Source organism: Megalops cyprinoides, chromosome 16 (assembly GCF_013368585.1).
Source record: "Megalops cyprinoides isolate fMegCyp1 chromosome 16, fMegCyp1.pri, whole genome shotgun sequence".
Lineage (NCBI taxonomy): Eukaryota > Metazoa > Chordata > Actinopteri > Elopiformes > Megalopidae > Megalops > Megalops cyprinoides.
This window is the reverse complement of record NC_050598.1, coordinates 496,319-519,790: the sequence shown is the minus strand read 5'-3', so window position 1 is coordinate 519,790 and position 23,472 is coordinate 496,319. Positions and strand designations below refer to the sequence as shown.

Genomic DNA, 23,472 nt, shown 5'->3' with positions numbered 1-23,472 from the left:
CCATCTGTGCAGAGGGTTTCAGAATGGGTTTTTGCAGTGGAAGCATGTGGAAACGCATTAGTGCTCTGCCAGTGATGCTTTCAGGACAAAAATGTAAGCTCTTCAAACTGAGATTCCACTCGCACTGTTCTGGAATATTGACTAAGAATAGTTAGTTGTGGAAGTGCGGAATCAGCACTCACAGCTGCAGCATATTCTCATGAATGGCATTTTTTGGAAAATATTGCTACAGATACATCTAAACATATTCACTGATGTACTGACTGAATGGCGGGAGTGACCAGTTGCCGCTCTGTCTCCAGGCAACAGCAGAGACAGTGTACGACATCCTGTCTCCGACACCCCCCCTGACACGCTGCATCACAGAGGGTCGCCCTGCCTCCCGCCCACGCCGTGCCCCCCAACCAGCTGACTTGCGCGAGGGTGTGGCCAAGGCCTATGACACCGTGAGAGAGGTGTGTCTGTGTCTGTGTGTATGTATGTGTGGACACTCACTCCCTCACGCCCACCTTCACTCATACAGTAAGAGCAGGCCTTTCACTTGTACAGTGTTTAGGGCATGGCATGGTTAGTGCCCTTTGCTCATATAGTCTTTAGCGACTGGAGACTGGTTAGAGCTCTTGGCTCATGTAGTATCAGTGTTTAGGGTAGGGACTGGTTAGTCCCCTTTGCTCATACAGTGTTGTGTTGTAAACAGTATTGTTCAGTAGTGCCTGAAATGCACTAGTAATGTACTAGTGAGAGCAGCCAATAGGGTAATATTATTTATTTATTGCCCTTTTATTCATGGAACATCTTTGTTCCTCCTTCGCACTGCGGGAACATCTTTGTTCTGCCCCTGCATAACACTTTCTCTCTTGACTCCGCCCCTTCAGGGAGTGATTGACACGGCCCAGACCCTGTGTGACGTGGCATCTCGCGGACACGAGCAAAAAGGCTTGCCTGGGGCAGTGGGTGGGGTGCTGCGGCAGATCCCACCGACTGTGGTTCGCCCACTGATTGTTGCCTCGGAAGCCACCTCCAATCTGTTGGGTGGCATGAGGAATCAGATCAAACCAGATGCAAGGAAGGAGGACTTCTTAAAGTGGCGCACAGAGGAAAGCCAGGAGTGAGAGTGAGAGTGAGAGGGAGGGGGAGGGAAAGGGGGGAGGTGTGCTATTCCAGCCCTGAGTCATGCAGGGAGTGGGAGAATGTCAGGGTGCGTGTATGTGCATGCACACAAGTTAAAAATGCAAAAAAAGAAAACAAATCCAACTACCGCTGCCCATAGAGACAGTGTTTTAAATGGCTTCCAAAATGTGTCCTTGTTCTCTTGCACATGCTGCTGTAAGAGAACCCTCCCTCAGTATATGTGAAATCATATCACTTTTTGTGCACCAAGTTAAAACAAAAGCATTTCAGTGATGTCAACGATACAGGACAAAACACAGAGCTGGTTCTTAGTTCTCCATCAACGATTGATCATAAGGAGGACTACACTCTTTCTCCTGTTTGTTCTTCATAGATAGCTACTGATAAATGTTGAGAGAGATAAGATTGTCTTATTACCTGTGGGAGTAATTCTGTGGGACGGTGACGGTGGAAGGACTAGAATGAAGTGGCCTTTTCAGCATTAGCTGAATGTTGGAGAGAAGCGTGTCGACTCCACACTTGCCCACAATGCCCACACCTGTGTATGTGCTGTGTCTTGTGCTGTGCTGTCCTGCCTCCAGCTTGCTACTGTCTGTGCCATAAGCCTGTTTAATTTAGGGAACACTTCGGTGCTTACATTCTTCCACTTCTCTCTCTTGTCCCCCCCCCATGTCAGTGATGTCCATGCGCCATTAACGCAACAGTTCTGCAATTATGTTTGGCTATGAGAGCGTTATGCCTGTGGAAGACTGGCTGAGGGTTCTCCCTCCTAGCCTAGATCGCCTCTGTCTAGCATTCTCTCCTTGGACATGTGCTCGACGTGTCTTTGCTTTTTGCTTATTAGTTGCCTTCATTTCTTTTACTTTTGTTTTTAATTTTGTTTTATGAGAATATTACCATTTTGATTTCCACAGTCTTCTGTATGGGGGTGTGTGCTGGTGGTGGCAGGAGAGAGAAGAATGGGGTTTTTGACATTTTACATTTTTATTATCATTTGTTAATGGAGCATAAAGTGTAAGGGAAGTGTGTGTGTGTGTGTGTGTGTGTGTGTGTGTGTGGGGCTGAGCATGCATGTTTTTGGGTTAGGTGTGTGTGCATGTTACATGAGTGTGACTGGTTGGTTGGCGCTTTGGAGTGTATTTCTGTAATTACTATTATTATTACTATATCATATGCTGTAAGAACAAACTGTACCATACCTAGACAAGGAGTAAAAAATATTAATACAAAAAATAAAACTTGAAAAAAAAATTCTTGTGTTAAGTTTTTCCATGCATTACAGTGGAAGAGCATAGCAAGAGAGAAGGGGCAGTGGGCATGTCCTTGATTCCCAGTCTCTGTGCGTGGGATTGTGGGCATGTCCATGAGTCCTCTGACATGTGAGCTGCTCAGCTGTAGGCTGTGGATGGAGACTGAGGACAGGAGAGGATGCCACACTGAAGATGCTGGGATGAACGCAGGAGGCATGGAGGTTACCTAATATCATAATAAGAGTGAATGTACCCACATACTGTTGTAATGCTTCCCAAGTGCTGAATTCTGTCAATTCAAACTAATTCAGTCAGGTCCTAAATTTTATATTAAAAGGTCCCCTGTGCACCACCAGAGTAAATTATTTTTGGGTCCAAACAGTGTGCAGATGTTTGGTTATTTGATACGCTGCTTTGGGCTGCATTTGCATGACTTCCTGCCATGTGGAGATGTGCGTGTTTTCTTTTAACAACCTCTCATTAGCTTCTTAGTTCATGGGGTGTATGAGTGGCTTCAACACTTGGCACTGTCAGTAACTTGCTGAAATTCAGTGAGGGATAATTGCTGGAGTTGGCTCGGATGACTATCATTCCTTTACTTTTCATAACTCATGTAATGGTTATTGAGCTTCACTTGCCCACTTGCTCTGATGATGATTTGCAATCCTATCTACAGGCCCATGGATTCCTGATTACTGTGTGCTGAATAAATACACATTTGTCCTTGAAGTTCCTTGAACTTGAACTCACAAAGGTAGTTGAGTTCATTGATCACCAAAATTCATTAAATTGTGTTTTGGTTAGAAAAAACATCACACTTGGATTTACTTGGCTGTCAGATGGGGAAAAAATGCTGACTCAGCTGGTTTGTCTACATTTATTGTGTTTAATTGGTTGTTTGGTGTTTTATCCTGTTACTTCCATGAGTTCTCCCTATATCATTCTCTGAGTCAGTCTCACCTTTTTATATACTAGTATGCTCATGTTCTTGAGTAGGTGTTTTAAAATGTACATTTCTAGATTGTGGATATTTAGAGCTTCAGTAAAAAAACAAAGACACATTAATACACAAGTCATTCCATAGCAATGAGAGAAGGGTCCAGCAAAGGGTTTATTGAAGTCACTTTACCTGAACACCTTATCTAAAATAATAATGTCTGGCATAGTGCAATTGCAACTGACATTGTGTTTCTGTTCCACTACATGACTAGCCACAGCCTAACAATGCCTGCACCTACCTGACCTAAGAGTGTGTGAGAATGCCACAGGAGGTAGCCAATCCCGGTCTTCATTCACACCAAAGAATGAATCAACAGTGGAAATAATCTCCCAGCACTGGACAACATTTTGTTTTCAACAAAAACTCCATTCAGTTTACAGTGGTTAAGTGCCTCAGAAAAAAATGTATATGGTGCACTTGTTTCACAATAAGACAAACAGTTGCCCAAACTGATCTTTCAAGTGCCTTTCTTGGACCAGTATTGGTTAGTGCTGTTATGAGGACATTGTAGTGCAGGTAGGAGTGGGTGAGGCTCAGTTATTAACAGAGTTTGAAATGTAAACTTGCTTGTACTAGTTCAGGCCAGCTGAGACAGGATGTTGGAGGCCAGGCTGCAAGTCAGGCCTGTTCCGTCTGGCTCCACGTTGATCTTTTTCACCATGCCATCCTCCACCAGCATACAGTACCTGAGGGCATGAAGGACAGGCGCATGAGGCCTTAGAGCTCTCCAAGTAATCTCACAGAACCCATCAACCAAATAAAAGTGGATATCTGCTCTCTGAACAGCAAATGAAGAACTGGTCTATGGACAAGGGGCTATACAGCTATATTTAATGCACACATTGTACACTGACACTATGAAGCATTCTTAATGGAATATATAAATAATGAATGAATATAAATGAATGGAATAGTTTGAACAGAATTCATTGAGGAAGCAGAGACTCTAAGAGAGGCCAGTATACACTCTAGACTACAGGTAGAACCAGGAGCCTCTCTGGCCTGACTGGCCTGCTCTCCTTATTAAGCTTTCTATGATCTAACTTGACTGATGTATATCTGGACCTGACAAACTATGCTCAGCTAAACCATATGACTATGCACCTCTAAAAAGTAACTTGAATAGGGATTTTAGAGTCTGGACACATTATTGGCCCTTAATTATATTCCATCACTACCATCCTCTGGAACTGTTGCTCAGGTCTGGTGGCAAAGTCAGCCTAACCTGCAGGCTAGCTGAGAGGTTCTGTGGTTGCTTAGCAAAATGATGCCAGTGGCCAGTTATCTTGCTGAATTGAATAAGCAACTGCTAATCAGTTCTGACAATAAGCATTTTTCCTAAACTAGGAGGAAGCTATTAAATAGCAAGCAATGAGCCATATTTATTGGTGCAAAGCACACGGAACATGATCTATTGCAAGGCTAACAGTTAAGAGAACTTGGAACTAGTAATTAGGGCTGGGCGATATGGCAAAAAATATGATCACGATATTTTTTTCCATATTGATCAATATAGATATTTGTCATGATATACATGGGTTGAAGGTCTCCAGCCCCACGCCGGAAATTAGATTGGATTGGATTAGATTAGATTCAACTTTATTGTCATTGTGCAGTGTACAGGTACAGAGCCAATGAAATACAGTTAGTGCAAAAAGCATATATAAATAGCAGCATAAATAAATAGCAATGGTGTATAAAACTGGTAAGGACAAAAAAAATCCGGCATGCAGAGATTTTAGATCAGGTAATAAATTATTACTAGCGTATACCGGCTCTGATATTACCAGACCGGAATGCAATTTTATTAAAAACAATCACTGACGTGGTGTTTAACCAATGGTAGCCTGTTTAGGTGATGTACTGGCACGAGAGCACTGTTCTTATCCAATCGGCAACTAGTTTCAACTTTCTGTGAGGTGGTGTCAGGAAGTACTTGCGGGGATTGTATCAGTTGATTACTGCTCGGCTAGCATGCATTCAAATAGATGAAGCATAGGAGCGAAACTTGTGAAGGCTGGCACAGACACAAGCACAATAGAACGGAGGGTGAAAACTAAATGGCGATAGGCTTGGTTAGATGAAAACGGTACTGACAAACAAACGTTCAGTGTATGTTGTCACAAATTAAACGAGCCCGGTAGCTGCTTTGTACCATGTGTTCTAAAACATACAGTATGGGACAAGCGGCAAAAGGTATTGTCTTGGCATGATACAGATCCCTCACACAAAGCAGCTGTTCGGGCTCCATTATACGTCAACATTGCCGGGCGCTGTGGCCACTGTAACTGCTGTCGCTTCATCCATCCCAGACCGCGTGAGCAATCATAAAGTACGCATTTATCGTGGAACATGACCTGTCTTTCAGGATAGAGCCAGCGCTAGTTGACCTGTGCAAAACTTCACAGGACAGAACTGCACTCTCCAAACTTAGCGTATCAAATACACAGGCCAGCCACCTATCTAGTCACGACACTGCCTGTCACATTAGCCAATGTTTAGCGCACAAGCTGTCAAAACAGATGTTTTCACAGAACGTTGACGAGTCCACAAACCGCAACATGGACGGAATTTTCAATGTAATGCGAGTTCACTTTCACTGCCGCTTTTGTGGCCCTCCCCGGTTTCACTTAATTTTTTTGTCGTTTCCAGAGCTTTCTTCGCCGCCGGTAGCTCAGACAATGCTTTGCTCTAGGAAATGGGCGTGTACTTTGACGTGCAAGCCACAGACGACAGACTGACTGGCTGTTGTCGTTGTTTTATTTCTGCTGTGTGATAGGCTGTTAGATCTATCCATGTCGAGTAAAAATGTTCAAAGCGTTATCGACATAAATTTTATCGCGATCCAGTTTCCAGATCGTTTTATCGCCCAGCCCTAGTAGTAATACATTCATGCGGAGGGGCAAACAGCCACTAAGTGACCTACTGAGTGGACATTTATTGTGACAACACAAGTGAACAGTATATACTTAAAAAATTGGGCCGTGCGTGTCATTCGCATGAGCCCCGCCCCACCCCACCTTGTTGAAGCGGCTGATACTGCCACTTTTAGCTTTGATACAATACCAAGTCATACCAGGCCACTGTCCTGGATACTAAATACTGAAAATGTCTATGATTTATGCAGTGAATACTGTAATGAATACAGGTATTTCTGCTTCTGAAAACCTTTGAAATACTCCACATATCTGAAGATAAGAATTGATGCCCCAGAACACAGGCATTGTACTTTAGTTTGGAGCTGTAGAAATGGTAGCCAATTAAGTTTTAAAAAAATTATGGACAGGCTGAGGCAAATAAAGATTGAGGAAAAATGTTGCAGTAAGCACCGGGATTAATACTTCTAGATACAGATACCAAACATAATTTATCAACAGTATTATTACTCTTGGTACTGATCTGCCCACACTAATGGCTTAACCGCACAGCATTCCAAACATCTACCTTTTTTCCATTTTCTCCCCAATTTGGAATGGCCAATTCCCCAAATTCTGGAATGTCCAATTTGTCATCATCGATGTTCGATCCCATTGCACAACCCACACTGTCAGTCCAGGAGAGCGTGGACAAGCACATGCCCTCCTCCAAGACACGTGATGTCAGCTGCTGCTTCTTTTCGCACTGCGGTCCACAAGCTAAGCTAGCACAGAGATGAGTCGGATGAAGACATTTCGCATGCAGCTTTGACCACAGGTGCCTGATCGACCAGCAGGGGTCGCTGTTGCTAATGGGACCGAAGCCCCTGCCGACGTACCCACCCCTATCCCCGGCGAAACGAAGCCAATGTGTTCCACCTGTGAGCTCCCTGTCACTGTCGGCTAGTGACACGGTTAGGTTCGAACCCGGGCCATAGCACTCAGTCTACACTTAGAACGAGTGCTTTTAACGACTGAGCCACTCGGGAGCCCCCCACACATCTACCACTAATGTAACTATGCAAACAGCTAGTGATGCGCTGCTGCTCAATATGGTATTTCAGGAATGTTTCTGTGGCCTGGTGAGGTTCATTGCTACATTAACATTATTTTTAATCTTTAAGCTTCGGTAGGTAGCTACCTAGAAATCATTCATGCACAACCCAAATGCGAAGGGTAGAATGTAACTTGAATCAATTGGGTACATATGGCGACAGACAAATGATGGCAAGCATACACTAGGGGTTAGGAGCATTACTGATGATTAAGAAGATTTTCAGTAAAATTAAGAAGAAAAAGAAGAGAAGGAGGAAAATGAAAGTGGAGAGAGGTGTGGACATCTACTATGTAGCTGTTTGAGACTCTGCAAATTCTGTGTGTGACAGCAAGAATCTGATCAGGGAGGTAATTCAATCCCTTTACCTCTTGGACCTTTGGTTGCCAAGGACTTGCACTATCTGGTCATTGTCCAGCAGCAGGTCCACAGCCTGAGAAAGACAGAACAAAAAGGTTTAAGGAAAAGCACAGCATGCTACAAAAATAATTAAGCATGTGAAAACAGTCATTTTCATCTTCAAATCAGGAACCATATGCAGGGATTAAACATACAGAAAGGCTTAACAAACGCAATCTACCATTATTTTTTAAAAACATTTGAAATATGTGTTGAATATTTCTTACACATTCTTGCCATGGAAAATGTACAAGATTAATGAACAATATCTCAGGACAGGTCCATACACCAATTCTCCATAAACTAAAGCTATAATTACTAGTAAGGAGCATTTTATGAAGTGCAATATGAATATTTTGTGCCTTTCTAAACAAGCACGCTGATTGTCCTCTTGGGGAAGAATGGCCAATGTAGTTCAGTATGCATCTGTTAGCTGAATGCAACTGACCAGCATCCTTCCAGCCACCAAGCTTTATGTTTTAAAAGGTCAGAATGCTAATGCAGAGGCTCAGCTGTAAGTGCTGCACTTAAATGCATTTCTGTTTGCAAAGTCATAGAGCATCAAGAACATGGCAAGCAACAGAAGAGAGATGTGGAACCTGTCAGTCCTAGCAACTGAAAATGAGTAAACCAGGATTCAGACCTTGGTGAAAGCACCTGTGGGATCAGCCAGCATCCGCACCTACAGTGCCAAAAAAAAAACAAAACAAAATAAGTGCACACATCTGACTCACAATGTAGGAACATCAGCTGAGAAGCCTACAAGGTAAATACACTCAAAAATAGCTACTGTAGCAATTATTCAGTTTGAAATGTCTACAGCCAGCATAGCTTGCTAAAATTCTGAGGTCTTAGCTTCATGCTCATGAAGCAGCAAGCATTACATTCAGACAATTCTGTGATTTAGGGTTAAAATAAACAGTTGCTCTTAAAGGTGTTGTTTGTGTATGAGGAGATTTTGGTGAAAGTGTGGCCTGGGTGCTCACCTTGCCCTCGGCTCCATGCTCCTTGCCCCATGCCGCCATTACGAAGGCATCATTCACGGAGATGCAGGCCACTTCCTCCACACCCTTGCTCCGCAGCTCTGCTGCCTGCTCCACAAACCCAGGGAGGTGTGTCTGAGTGGGGAGAGAGGCAAAAAGGGGAAGGACACAGACAATTAAGTAGATTGACAGGGAAAAAGAGGGAGCACTCAGTCTTTTGCTTTTGCTCCCCTCAGCTGCAGACAGGGGCTCAATGAAAGATGACATTTACAATACTAATAAGCACTAGTGGGGATTTTTGAGAGTAGATCCCTGCAGGATTCTGGGTGCTGATGGTGTATTATCACTCACTGGCACATCCAAATTACACAGCAGAATGGTGAGGACGTACATCACCCTTCAGCCCTGTTGGAAAGCATATACACCGAGTACCTTAGAGCAGCCGGGGGTGAAGGCTCCGGGCACAGCGAAGAGCACCCCCTTCTTCCCCTTGAACAGGTAGTCCATGGACACCTTGTTCCCAGGGTCACCCTCCTGCACCTCTACTGCTGGCAGGGTCTCTCCTACCTGAGAGAGCGAAGGGACACACCTGCTGTTACAGAGCAGAAGCAGCCAAGGGGCATACAGTAGGCTCCCATGGAGATAACTCACGTGTGATAACTAAAGACGATGACAGCAAGAATCTGATCAGGGAGGTAAATTCAGACAGTGCCAGTATGGCGCAGCAGTATGGAGCAAGGTACTTAACCAAAACACATGTAAAATGCTATGGATAAAATAAGCTAATAGATGAAAATAGATTTAACAAGTGTGCTATAATATAATGACAGGGATTACACAGAAAGGCAAGGAAATATGACTTTGATACTTTATCACTATATAAAATGATAATATACATGGTTCCTATGCAGGCTTTTTTACACTGAGACCACCAACATAATAAATGATGAACTAGATATGTATAGCTAATAATAACATGCCCATTAATGTCAGAGAACCATTTACAAAAAATAAAGCGTTCTGAAGCAAGCAGGCCTACATCTTCATCCCTTGGTCTATATAACAGCTTTTCTAAGGGGTCCTCGGTTATCAATTAGCTAACTGGCATATGTTAATATCCAAAGTGATTTGTAGAGTATTAGAATATACTATAGAACACAGACAGACAGCAATGTTGTTAATTATGCCTTTAGCCGTACACATCTGCAATGACTACCTGCTATGCCAGTGAATTTAACTAGGATGGCAGTCAGCTGGCCATGAGACAGACCGCACTGAGTACTGAGTACTGAGTACTGGGTATAGGCAAGCTAGCATGTCATTTGGACCAAGAGCAGATGCGAAAAACAGTTGAAACATCTCAGTGGTGTTCAGAAGCCATGTGGTACAGAACACTGGACTGAATCTACACAAGCCTATAAAGATACGGTATGGTTAAAATCAGCTGCAAAAACGCATTCAATATGAAGTAAGTATGTGTGTATAAAAAGTCCTAACAGCCTACTGACAAAGTGAAAAGAAAAATGTAGGCTGTACACCATGTTTAAGGCCATTTTTAGACCTATAGTTCGATAACTTTGGTCCGCAGCAGGGAATAAATTGTTACAATGTTGCATAATGACGTAGGTTCGGTTCGGTTTCACATGATTTGTAAAAGAAGAGCAGACTGCTCCCTTATTGGTCACTTTGGTGTTTATGTTCAGTTTTTCATAATGGAGGGACAGCTACGCGGGTTTATCTTGGCCCTGCCTACATCTGTTTAGCACTGATGTGAATACAGAGGGCAAGCGTAGGGCTCTGTGACGGAGTGCTGTCACTATGGTTGAGTATGTGCTCTGACTGCCATACCAACGAGGCTGGCTCTTTGGCGTCGCGGTCAAAGTCACATGGTTGGTACCCTGTAGACCCGGGTTCAAGGCCGGGTGGGGTGACTGTTCTCGCCCTTCGCTACAGGCTCTTTTTAGTGTAGCCGAAGTAATGTCTGGTGAAATTCTGAGGCTGAGTTCTGCTTTTAAAGGTTGAGTTCCCCAACACATTACCAAACTACAAATTTGTAAAATTACAACAATTGTTAGCTATGAATCTCTTTTTGTGCGTAGCAAGAAAAGGAGAGACCTATGTTTCTGCTTGCTAGTCATTGTTTTGGTCCTGGTTGGTTTGGGTTGCTTTCTCACCAGTGGGACCGCACCAGAGTTCGCCAGATGTGGATCGAGACCACCTCTCTTTGGGGGTCTTGGGCTGATTATTTTGGTGCGGACCTGAGCACGATTACTGCGTTCTGACCTACGCAAACGAACCGAACCAAGGGGTCAAACGCACTATGGTTCGATTCAAATGGACTAAAGACTGCCGATTGCAGAGCCGCAATTTCATGACAGCAGTTTTACAACAGCAGTTTCACGTGGTATTCAGCGCATGCGCAGTAGGACATCGTGTGAACCTGCTAATTCGCTGCTTGTACGTGTCGCCATTCATATTACCATGCAGGAAGGAATGGCTTTGCCAATATATGAGAGATGTCGCACATGCTGCGAGAAAAATTTCACTGCCCGTTTTGTTCTAAAGAATAATTTTCAGCCAACAGCAGCCAGCCAGACGTCACACAAAATCTCGCGCCGCTGTCAGGCGTATCGCAGCAACGCTGATAGCACTTCTCATTGGTCATGGCTCACGACCAATGAAAAGCGCATTCTCTGTTTGGGTAGTGGAACATAACAAGACAGCCAGGCTGAGAGAGAGCAGCAGAGTTTCCTTCTATCTCATACAAATCGCCCTGTCTTAATACAGGGTTCCCACCCATTTTCACTGACAAGATTTCAAAACTTTTCCATGACTTTTCAATGACTTTTAATGAAATTTCAATGACCTTTCACTACCTACAAGTACATAAATTTGTACTTGAAAAACAACCTTTTCCATTCATACCATGTCAGTTATTTTCATACCCACTTCAAACATTCAAAATACAGACACTGCAATTATATTCCTTTGTTTTAATAATCGGTGTGTCATCTCTCACCATCCTCTCACACTGGACGTGCTTCATTCCCTTGGCATTACTAGCGAGGGCTGCCTCTCCCATATTGTTAACATCAGGGCGGAGCCGATGGTTCATTGCAGAGGGGGCGAGGACCTGTATATACAGGCAACAGAGGGTATACACGTGACGTCACAGTAGGCGGAGTCACTGCGGGTTACACCCACTGAGTGGCAGAAAGAACTACAGAGTGGCAACGGAGTCACTGCGGGTTACACCCACTGAGTGGCAGAAAGAACTACAGAGTGGCAACCTTAGCGTTCAGTTTGAATGCCGCGAAAACACAAAAAAACACATCTAAAATGTGAAAGAGCTGTTGTACGATTGACTGTACAAATAGCTTCAACAAAAAATCGGAGCTATCTTTTTACAGACTGTCCAAAGCTAAAGAAAAAAGAAAGCAAATGGATCGCTGCAATTCGCAGAAACAACTGGAGTCCAGGCACCGAAACGTGTAGCTTACAGCTTTCCAAATAAAAGTTAAACCTGTCCACATACAACCAGAATATCCATTAATGTCCTCGTCAATTTCGCCAACAAATGCCGCCTTGAAGTACGACCAAGCTTTTGCGGACAATCTAAAACGTGGCTTAATGTCCCAGAACAGCGATCAATGATCACCAAATTTCTCAGACATATCTTCTCATAAACACTTCCACTTGTCAAAAAATCAAAACCGTTTTTCCAAACTTTTTTCCAAATAAAAGTTGTAATAAAATAAAAATATTTGTGCAAACCTGTCCACATACAACCATAATATCCATTGGTGTCCTCGTCAATTTCGCTAACAAATCCCGTCTTGAAGTATGACCAAGCATCAGGGCTTTTGCGGACATCCTAAAACGCTTAACGTGAAATGGCTTAACGTGCCTTAATGTTCCAAAACAGCGATCAATGATCACCAAATTTCTCTCGGGCATCTCTTGTCATAAACACTTCCACCTGTCAAAAAATCAAAACCAAAATCCTATGAGTATGGACGGTATCTTACATTAAGCGTTTTCCTCTCCATTGACGCCCATTGTAAGGAAAAGGCTTAAACGTGGCTTAATGTTCCAAAATAGCGTCCAATGATCACCAAATTTGTCTGACAGCCGGCGATCGCCTAGTTCCTGCTTTGGGATTCGAACGGAGGGCGAAATGTTTCTGTTTGTACACTTACACAAGGATACTGGACAGAGAATAAAGTTTGCTGTAACTTTATTGTGTCTCTGCTCATTCAAAATAAACAGCCTGTCAGCCTTTTCAGCTTCGAGCCAAAGTCTATACCGCTCATTACTGAGCCATTTAAGGATTAAAGGGAAACAATGCTCGGCATTTCTCAAAAGGAGCACAGAGGAATCATGCTCAAGCTGACTAGCGAGACTGCCAAATACAAGTGTACGTCACTTTTACTTGCCCTGACAGATAAAAGCAACAATAACTATAATAACTATAATATAAATTGTTTTATTTATTCATTTTAAAATGTTTCATAATCTACAGCAGGCGTCTGAACTTAAGTGAAACTAAATAACGCTACTATATTACACTAAGCGAACATTTTGTGCACAACTGCCCATTGACAAGTTTCGTTGCTAACTAACCGTCCTATCGTGCCCCAGTGACAGTAGGCTAAAGCACGGATTAAAAAGCGCAAAGCTTTTTGCTAATAGGCTAAATGCATGGTTTACTTGCTAGCTTTGAAGCCGTATATCTTGCATAAGCAATAACGTAGGGCTACCCTATCTTTACTCAACCTAGGCCTACAGCTAATAAATATTATTTTCAAAGCAATGGCACTACGAGACGAGTTAAATCCTAGGCTATAAATCGTATTTGTCAACATCAGTAAAACGATCGTTTGGGCAAACAGAACTTCCCCAGCAAAGTGAATTACTTACCCTGTCTAATAAGACTGCTAGCATAAATTTACTGTCAGTCACGTTATCAGCCAAATCAGGAGAAGGCTTTGGCCTCTGATGTTTTCGATAGAATACGCCCGCCCCGTAGACAGAACAATTTGATCACCATGATGTCTGACAATCAAAATTGGATTTACTATTCATTTACACTCTGAGTACGTGAATGATTTGGAGGGCGGAGTTCAGACTGAAACTTCACGGAATACGAAACGAGATCGGATAAAATGTGCTTTCTCCCCGCACTCTGTTACCACTGTTTAATGGGAGTAGAAAGCGATCAGATTTTGTGACTCGCATCAATCCATAAAATATACAATAAGATATAGGCTACTCTATCTCCTATATCTCCTACGCCCCTTGTATGACAAAATCAAATTTCATGATTTTTCCAAAACTTTCAATGAACATAGCCTGATGAAATCCATGACTTCTCCAGGCCTGGAAAATGGGATTTTAAAATTACACGACTTTTCCATGACCGTGGGAACCCTGTTAATAGTCTAACCTGTAATATTTCTCTCCCGTAGATTTTGATTCTCAAAAATACGGAACAGCGCGTCCCGTATCAGTTCAATACAGAACACGTCTTTTAGTTTCCAATTGCGGGACGATTCTGTAATTTACGGGACGGTCGGCAACCCTACCCCAGGCCACATAAGCTATAGTTTGTGTAATATTTACCCGGTGAGTGTCAATATGCGTAAAAGATTCAAGTGTTTACGACACTAGCGTTGTTTTATTTCAGTTTTATATCACAGTACGATTCGTTCATTGGGAATCAGTAAAACAACTACTAGGCTAATTTCCCATTTATTTTATTTGATTCCATTTCAATACATTTCCAACTTTTTTGTTTCATATCTTTTAACTTTAACTTATCTTTATTTGTTTTACAACAGAGTGCCTCTCTGTGGAGTATACTATGAAAATTCCAAAACTCAATCAAGGTTCAAGGAGGTCGTGTGGGTGTGACTGCGTTGACAGTGACCAATCATAAGAGGGCCAGTGACTCCCTTGGTTCCCGCCCCCAAATTGTCAAAACTCAGGTCGATCACGCGAGCAGGGTTAACCCGCGCAAGCGCGTATGCTCTCCAGCGCTCGCCAAGCAGAAATTCTCTCGCGCGTGGTGGCTTTGTGCGCGAGAATGTTTTATACGCTCGCAGCATGTTTTCTGCGCTCGCGAGAATGTTTTATATGCTCGCAGCATGTTTCGTGCACTCGCGAGAACGTCTTATACGCTCGCGAGAATATTTTCTGCGCTCGCGACTTTTGACATAAATCTGACGCCATACTTACGGCACGGGCCCAGTCCACCCCCAATTTACCCAATGATGCAGCGAGACTACTGAAGATGTCGCTAGCCGTAGTAAGTGTCAGTCATGGGTACCAGTTCTACGAATTCCTCTGTGATGTTACAAGTAGAGTCAACACCTCTAATAAAAATCGCCAGCTGTGCCACATCCGTTATATCTGTACTTTCGTCAATTGCGACGGAAAAAGCAACAAATCCCTGAACTTTTTGAATGAGCTTTTGTGTCAGCTGTCCAGCGATGTCCTCAATCCGTGCTGCCGCAGTGTTTCTGGAGAGGCTAATGTTGACGAAAGCCTGTCGTTTGTCTGGACACACGAGTTCAGCTGCTTTAACCAGTTTTTTTTACAAACTCTTCCTCAGAATATGACTTTTATGCCTGCGCGATGTCATTGGCTATCAGATAGCTGGCCTTTACAGCAGCCTCACTTGTTTCATGGTCTCTTGTGAATACTGATTGCTGCTTCTGTAATGTAGCCACCAACTCCTTCACTTTCTCCTCCCGCAACTGGCTGGTGTAGCGATCATACTTCTCAGCGTGAGTGGTCTGGTAATGCCATCTAATATTATACTCCTTTGGAACAGCTACTTGCTGTGAGAAAACTAAACAGATACACTTACTTTTAACCTCTCAAAAGAGGTGGGCGTTTGTCCATTTTTCCTGAAAGGCCCAACACTCAACTTTTCTTATCTTCGACATTTTCTTGCCAGCAAGTAGCTAGCTCGCGATCTTTCTTTAGTCATGAAAGATGACTAGCTGTTCAGTTGAAATAGGTTGTTGCCACCTAGTGGATGGATGACGAATTACGTTTTGTGGTAATGGTAAAGAGTTGACGCAAATAGTAGGGCCTGTATTACATCCTGTTGATGTGCGGGCCGTATGTTTGACACCCCTGTACTAGAGCTTTTGGTGCGGACCCGAGTCCGCTTGAGCCGTTAGTTCGGTTCGTTTTGTTGATGAGAACGCTGTTTTCCGAACTCGCACCAGGTACCCGAGTCCTCCAGAAAACGGCGGGCTGGGGTAGGTTATGATTCACTCCAACTCCAGGGCGGTTCGCATTTGGTGTGAAAGCTATCCGATCTAAAACCAGGAAGTAAACGCTACTGATGACGTGTAATTTGTTATTTGCTTGTCGCATCTAAAAACTATTCGGGAAATAATTGCAAGTAGCCACACTGCTCACCTTGAGGGTATGCGTGCATGCTCTGCAAGCAAAGCTGCAAATTCATTTCGCATTGCCGCCTGTCTACGCAAAACCCTTATCCGAGCAGCTCGTTCTATCACTCAGACAGCGGGACGCATTTATGGCATAAATGCGTCCGCTTCCATTTTTTATCTAAATTCTGATATGACTCAACCAAAAATGATAACCTGATACGATTACTGTCACAAACAAGACATGGTCTTTCATTGTCCTTACGCGTCTGCGGCCCAGCAGGTGTGTACCGTTGCTGTTACTAATCCCTTAAATAATCGCTTCGTCGACAGCTGAGCTATAGATAGCGAGAGGAGAATGAATACCACCGTTGAATGTTTCAGACATATCCAGAATCTAAAATTCTACGATTGAGAATTTTGCAACGATTGCACCAAACGCAAAAACGCAGTGTGTCGGCTACTAGAGGCCTGCTGTCGCGTTTACTCATTTATGCATAAAGGGAGCGGTGGTTGTGCATTGTGCATGTGCACTGAATTCAAATAGTCGTAAGTATCGTATCTTTGACCAAGGCAATATGCACCAATCGAATATGTATTCGCTACAGATTTAAAGATTCGACTGTATAATTTCCTACCTGGATGGGCATATTGGTTGCCAATGTAGTGCCTAATACTGTGGATAACGGCTCGCCGTCAGAGACACTCTGGTGGATATCGCAATTTAGCGGCAGAACTGGATAATGTAATGGTCAACCACTAGCAGAAGGAGGGGACGTGTACGCATGAGAATAACAGTGATAGCCTAATACAATCGTACACTCTTTCGACTTGCAAACAAGGTTGGCTAATGATTATATTTTCCCTGCCCGAACCGGAGGGCTGTACTACGAAGCGAGGTAGCTGGCTTTTCCAGGTAACTTCAGGAGTAACTTCGTGACGTCGGGTGTAACTTCCCGATTAACCCGTACTACGAAAGGTGGATAAGTCTTACCCGAGGTATGCTGTCATGGCAATTTACGCTGCATCTCTAAATTGCTCCGAGCAGGTTATCTTTGTGGTTAACTCGATGTTACGCTATATAAGGACCGCCCCTTCCGCCCACAATCTAGTCTAAAAAATGCCCGCACATTTGGAACATTCAGCCGACATTGGCGCACGGCTTGTGAGAGGCTCATCTATGAAGGTAGAATCATGCCTAGTGTTACGCTTTTACAGTTCGCCATTTACAAGCGCAAATCATACTCTGCGCTTCTTCGTATTTAAGGCACGATTCTACCTTCATACTCACTCCGCAGGGCGAGGGTGTTTAGAGACCGTCAGAATCCTCTAGCTTACCCCGATGATGTTCTCTATGAAAGATATCGATTCTCATCCGAGGGACTTCGGTATCTTTGCCAGCTTCTAGGGCCAAACGTCTCCAACAGCACTCGCCGGAGTAATTCTCTCACTGTTAAACAGACAGTGTGCCTTGTTTTATGATATTTTGCCAGCGGACACTTCATGTATTCCATCTGTGATGCTGAACATCTGAGCAAGAATACTGTATGCCGTGCAGTTCGCAAGGTGGTACTTGCTCTCACTAAACTGCTGGATGCATTTGTTGTGTTCCTTGGCCATTTACGCATTCTCAAGATCAAAGAGGCATTTTATGCGATCGGAGGTACTGCTCAATATAAAAATAATTGGTCTATTTTTAATGTGCATAGGCTAGGCCTATATACAGAACACATTTTTTTCCATAGGAATCCCGAGGGTGATTGGTGCGATTGATCGTACTCATATCCCCATTAGAGCGCCCCTGGGAGAACATGAGGGGGATTATGTGAACAGGAAGTCATTTCACAGCATCAGTGTTCAGGTATTTGATCATGTGGTATTTGATCTGACATGTAGGCTAGGCTACATTATTTTGTCCTTAAAATTTTACTAATATTCAAGACAAAGACACATTAGGTGGTGATTTTCTTACAATGGTAGTATGTTAAAATGGCCTGAAATCCTTTGTCAGATGACATGTGATCCCCATTTAATGGTGACCAGTCTGGAGGCTAGATGGAGGCAAATTTTTTGGGAATCCACCCTTGGTTAGAGATTTGAACAAGTTAAGACAACCACCACCCTATATTTCACATATCATGCTGTATTGTGACAATTTCTTTCTGTCTTTCAAAGGGCATTTTGATGGCCTGCTGCTTGTGGACAGAGGCTACCTGTGTCTGCATTACCTGATGACCCCCTATCCTGACCCACAAACAAGGGCACAAATAAAATATAACTTGGCTCACAGTAACACAAGGGTCAGGATAGAGATGACACTTGGGGTCATCAAAGCATGCTTTGCTTGCCTGCAAGGCTTGCAGGTGCGTCCGGAGCGGGCATGTGAGGTGGTGGCAGCATGTGTGGTGTTCCATAACATTGCCACTATTACAAAAGAAGGAGCACCATGCCAGCTGCCGAAGTCACCAGATGTAGTGGACCCAGTGACGCTGGATCACCCAACAGGAAGAGCCGTCAGAGAGGCCATCACAAATCAATTTTTCGACCAATAAAACAGACACATGAAATTATTCTTTTTTGATTTATGTATTTATTTATTGACATTTTCCCTTTCCTAGAAATTAAAAGAAAAAAAATGTTACAGATGGTAGAGACATATTGATCAAAGGATGGTCATGTTTTTTTTTTTTTTTTTTTTTTTTTGTCATGTTCCAGTTTTTCTATTTCCAGTTTGTTTTTTTATTTGTAGCATTTTCTTCTGGCAGTCAACCTCAAGCATACGCTTATAGAGCGACCGCACATCTAAACCTACAACGTGAGATTGTTTAACAAGGATGGCATTTATCGATTAAAATTACATTAAATGCTCATGACACAACACAGTTTTTGTGAGGTCTGTGTTCTAAACGTTATTGTTCATTGCACTCAACCTAACCTAAAAGTTTATTCTCAGTAATTTAAATCGATATAACTAAATTTAGCTCCGTTTTGTAATTTGAATTTTGTAACACAAGAAAGCTATAATGTGAAACATTTAAGAGAAAGCTTTGGGATTACTTGCCACTTAATTGTTCAAATTGCCATCCTTGTTAATTAAACAAGCTCATGCTGTAGCTTTCGCATTAGTGCACAAACTACAGACAATCTGCGCTGTTTCGCGAACATAATCATTTACTCTATTTACGCATTGGTGTCAATTATTCTGTGAATTATTTGTTTTATTGTTAATCAAGGAGGATAAAGGGGAACAGGTTGAAAGTAATGATAGATTTAAAGGTAATGTTTCAGCCTCCCCTGTTTCCAGCTCACCAGCCGCCACTGGATTACATATCACAATGTAGGCTACTAGCTATGTGAAAAACAACAGGTAGAATAGCCAGCGTGGGGCCAGTTTAAGTGTTTTTATTGGAAGAGACAAAAAAACAGCACAGGGAGCGTGCAACATAATACAACATAATGCTTGTCCTGCACAACATCGCTACCAGGTGCAATGTCCCTCTCTGTGATGATGTTTATGATGCACCTGAGCCCGTTGAAGACCCAGACCAACCTCTCAGAATGAGGGACTGACTGGACGTACAATAAGGGATGCAATTGTTAGTAACTATTTTTCACTGGTTCATCTCTGATGTGTCATTGTAAATAATATGCAGTGATAAATGACAGGTAAAATTAAATATTTTTGTTTGATAGTAAACAAAAATATTTAATCCTGGATAGCAAAACATGGGATTTCCAAATCCGGATCATTCTGATCCAGATTAACTTTTTTGAACAACTGGGCCTTGGACGTTGTTTGGGGCGTGCTCAGAATTACTGTTAGAGAAAACAAGGTTAACTAGACCGCGGTAAGCTATGTTTTTGAACGCAGGTAGGACTAAGTTAGGCCTAAGTACTGCGCTATTTCAACAACCCCTTAAATTCTGCCATGCCGCGTTATATTGAAAGCGTAGGACTTCGACTCTATCCATAGGGCGTACATTTCAAACACAATAACTATGGTGATTTTAAAAATTGCAAAATAGTAGTGCAATTCAAGTCTATAACAGTTATTTGATGCAATGATAAAACGGAGGTAAACGTCCGCTTTGATGTGCCCGGAACTTTGTTCGAAAGGCACATGCCATCCGGAGGACACACTTTCTATTGCACTTCAGAAACTGGCCCATGCTACTTCCGTAACTCGTAAAACTGTTTCCCTGCGCCAACAAAATTTAGCTTGAAATAAGAATTGGTGCACTGCTGCTTCCATTTACAGGAATAGTGCATCAGTTTTCCAGATTGCTCCTTAAATCCATAGCCATTTTTGCCAGCAGTGACATCGCGTGTGGTCCGAAATGAAATTACTAACGCACAACATGTTGACGTCGCATGTGAAAGGGGTTACTAAGGGTTATCCACTTCTAATCAAGGTAAGACAACTAACTAATTATACAATGCTATGCGCTAATGAAGTCATTAGTGGTTGCTTATTCTGTATTCTACTTTCGGTCTGGCATGTTGCTGTAAGAATTGCTAGATAACTAGGCAATGAACAACCTAGCTAGCCTAGCTAGCTGGCTCGCCATAGTGGTTTGATAATCTGTTACTGATTGTGCTAGCGAGCTAGCTAACTGACCAGCTGTAATATTTGCTGTCTGTGCCAACCTGTGTAAGCGGTTATATTCGTACAGTGTATCATGATGCAGCGAAAGCCTGATTTATTAACAAGCTCGTGGCATTTTATCCTTTCTCTAACACATTACGTATAGGCGACGGAGGTGAAAGTGAGCGAAGTGGAGTTCAACCCCCAGTTCGTCAGCCGGATGATCCCCAAGCTGGAGTGGCCCTCACTGGTGCAGGCGGCCGCCGGGGTGAGTCACAGCTTCAACTGCACAGACACATATGTACACATCTTATGATGCTATGCTGTATTATCAGTTACATAAGTATTCAGCTGTGCTGTTGTGCAACTTTGTGTTTAATTTAAAGTATGTAAACGATTTTGTTAGTTAAGCCATTAATAGCAAAAACCACCACACACAAACCACCACACAACACAAATACTCAAGGAATTTAGTCTGTGCCACAGTTATAACCATTGGAAAACTACCTACAAAACTAGTGGAAGTTTTACATTTCATTTCTGCTAATGTGCCACATATGATTACCTTGCTTTTCTCAGTTCTTAATTTATCTCACACACCTTTCTCCAGCTTGGTTACTTGAACGATCTACCCAGTGATCTTGTCCCAGACTACGAGAACAACGAGGGGTTTCTGCGCAAAGTCCATCGTGTTCTGCTGGAGGTCATTGCTTTTTCACTATTACACAAAAAGATGTCCTCCTGGTTTAATCCAGGCATTGAATTGGGGTAACCTTCATGATCTGTGCCCATAAACATAGGGGGCAAGGAGGGGTGCTGAGATAGAGTAGGTAATGGTCATGGAGTCACCCTTATTTCCCTCCCGTCCCTTGCCCTCTGGACTTCAGACAATCAGCATTAGTCTGGTGTAGTGGAATTTCCTGAGTCAAGATGACAGCATCATGTACTACAGCCTAGGTATTGAACCATCAAATGGAGATATACCTGCTTTCAATCATGACTGGTGAACTACTGTGTTCCAGGTTAGTTCAAAATGCTCTGCCAAGAATGTTTGGGAATAGAGAAACATTTCAATACTGTAAGGGACAGTACAATTACCTGTTTAACTCCATTCCCTTTTCTGGTTGAGTTTTGTAAAGCATACCTTCTTGCAGGAACAAAATAGATGAAAAAGCAGAAGACAGTCAGTGTATTTGATAGCTATATGGAATAGTGTCCTTTTAGATAAATTAAACTGTTCAGTTGAATTTGCACAACAACTGTTCTCACCTCTGAATTTATGTTCCATATTCTGCTGTGTGACCCTAAACTGCTTGAGAGCATGTGTATCTGCTGTTCCAGCTTCAGCTCATTTTATTGAATTTGTTCAATTGCTTACTCACTTGTTTCCACTTCTGCAGGGGATAACCCACAGCTGAAGGTTTTACCTATACTCTCTATGCATTTCCTTATACAGCAGTACATTTTGCAAAATACAGAGATGACACACTGTTTGTACCAGTTAAGGGACAGGGACAGGCTAACACACGCAGCTATTTATGTACTATATGTCCCCTACTGAAGCTTCAGTATGTCAGCACCTAAGCACTGACCCCAAATCAGCATTTTTCATCTAATGGTTGTGGCTAGTATTAGGGTTTTGTCACTGATTGTGGGCTGTAGCCATGTGCCCTCATGTCCATGCAGTAGTAGCTGGTATCACCATTTCCCCCTCTTCTCTACAGGTAGAGGTGCTTGAGGGGTGCCTGCAGTGCCCAGAATCAGGGCGCGAGTTCCCCATCTCCCGGGGGATTCCCAACATGCTCTTGAATGAGGATGAAGTTTAGAGAAGTGCTTGCTTTCATTTTTACCAAATGCATCCTGCAACCCAGCACCAGTATTGGGAAGATATAGCAGCTCGTCACAGCAGCCACTCCATCCGATTCATGGATCTCTTAGTGAAACATGCACAGCTTAGCCACGGCACCATGCTGCAAGTCTTTGTGAATCCATTTTAAAAGGGAGAAAGAAAGAGTCATCAGACCTTCTGCTGCGCCGTAGGTTCTCAGCCACAGCGTCTGCAGGCTTTTGTGTCTGCAGTGTGCTTATGACATCACTCAGTTTGCCAATTAATTGTCCCTCCGGTGCAAAGGGAGTGTGGAACGATGGAAGCATGTTCTCTCCTATGAGTTATTTCTGGATCAGGTGCAGTGACCTTTTTGTTAAAGCAGTAGAAAATCTTTTCATGTTGGTATTATACTAATCTAGTTGTACTTTATAGGTTGGTTGCTATTCACACATGTATAGGTTGGTTGCTATTCACACATTTCAAATACACAGATATGATAAATCCCTATACATATATAAACACAAATTGCTTTAGAGCAATACTACCATATCTATATAGCAGCATCGTCTCATTCCTGTATTTCATCTTGATATCTCTCTGCTTTGTCTCACAAAATATATTTCCTCCTGTGTGCATATACACACACTCAGTCTTTAGAAAATCTTATAGTTGAATTTGTATTTTTTTGTAAGTGTCAATCAGATTTTGAAATAAAAGCGCTCATTCTGTGTCCTTGGTCAGATATTTAGAAGACAATCACATCACTATGCAGCTAATGCCAGTGACATTAAAGGAAAGAATGGATAGGAAAATCAGTAGCTGCATGAGGGAAATATGGAATTATGCATCTAACATGGAGGAGGAATAGAACTACAGTCCCTATAATGTTTTTAGGGAAAAAAGATGACAAAGGTGCATAGT

The 23,472-nt window shown here is 42.8% G+C and overlaps 3 protein-coding genes and 1 pseudogene across 5 annotated transcripts in view; 3 read left to right on the top strand and 1 right to left on the bottom strand.

Moving 5' to 3' along the window:
- Window positions 1-3,053, top strand: part of atg2a (autophagy related 2A) — a 31,091-nt gene extending 28,038 nt beyond the window's left edge. Inside the window, exons 41-42 of the mRNA XM_036547794.1 lie at window positions 303-455; window positions 876-3,053. Coding sequence (XP_036403687.1) covers window positions 303-455; window positions 876-1,112 — 390 coding nt within the window. The 3' untranslated portion in view covers window positions 1,113-3,053. The remainder of the gene's footprint in view (window positions 1-302; window positions 456-875) is intronic.
- Window positions 3,054-3,748: 695 nt separating this feature from the next.
- LOC118791374 (peroxiredoxin-5, mitochondrial-like) lies at window positions 3,749-17,551 on the bottom strand. Of its 3 annotated transcripts, none has more exons than XM_036548720.1 (6): window positions 17,477-17,551; window positions 9,165-9,299; window positions 8,736-8,867; window positions 8,393-8,431; window positions 7,719-7,783; window positions 3,749-4,067 (listed from the first exon to the last, which is right to left on the bottom strand). In XM_036548720.1, the coding sequence occupies exons 2-6, from the start codon at window positions 9,237-9,239 to the stop codon at window positions 3,959-3,961; spliced, it is 420 nt and encodes a 139-aa protein (XP_036404613.1). In that variant the 5' UTR covers window positions 9,240-9,299; window positions 17,477-17,551; the 3' UTR covers window positions 3,749-3,958. The 3 variants fall into 3 exon arrangements, with proteins under 3 accessions (XP_036404613.1, XP_036404612.1, XP_036404611.1); XM_036548719.1 differs by lacking the exon at window positions 17,477-17,551 and adding an exon at window positions 17,133-17,211; XM_036548718.1 differs by lacking the exon at window positions 17,477-17,551 and adding an exon at window positions 16,777-17,090.
- Window positions 17,259-18,690, top strand: LOC118791106 (annotated as a pseudogene).
- A 1,605-nt stretch (window positions 18,691-20,295) lies between these two features.
- trmt112 (tRNA methyltransferase subunit 11-2) lies at window positions 20,296-23,209 on the top strand. Its single transcript, XM_036548368.1, has 4 exons — window positions 20,296-20,550; window positions 20,890-20,991; window positions 21,334-21,426; window positions 22,448-23,209. The coding sequence occupies exons 1-4, from the start codon at window positions 20,476-20,478 to the stop codon at window positions 22,547-22,549; spliced, it is 372 nt and encodes a 123-aa protein (XP_036404261.1). The 5' UTR covers window positions 20,296-20,475; the 3' UTR covers window positions 22,550-23,209.
- The last annotated feature ends 263 nt before the right edge of the window (window positions 23,210-23,472 follow it).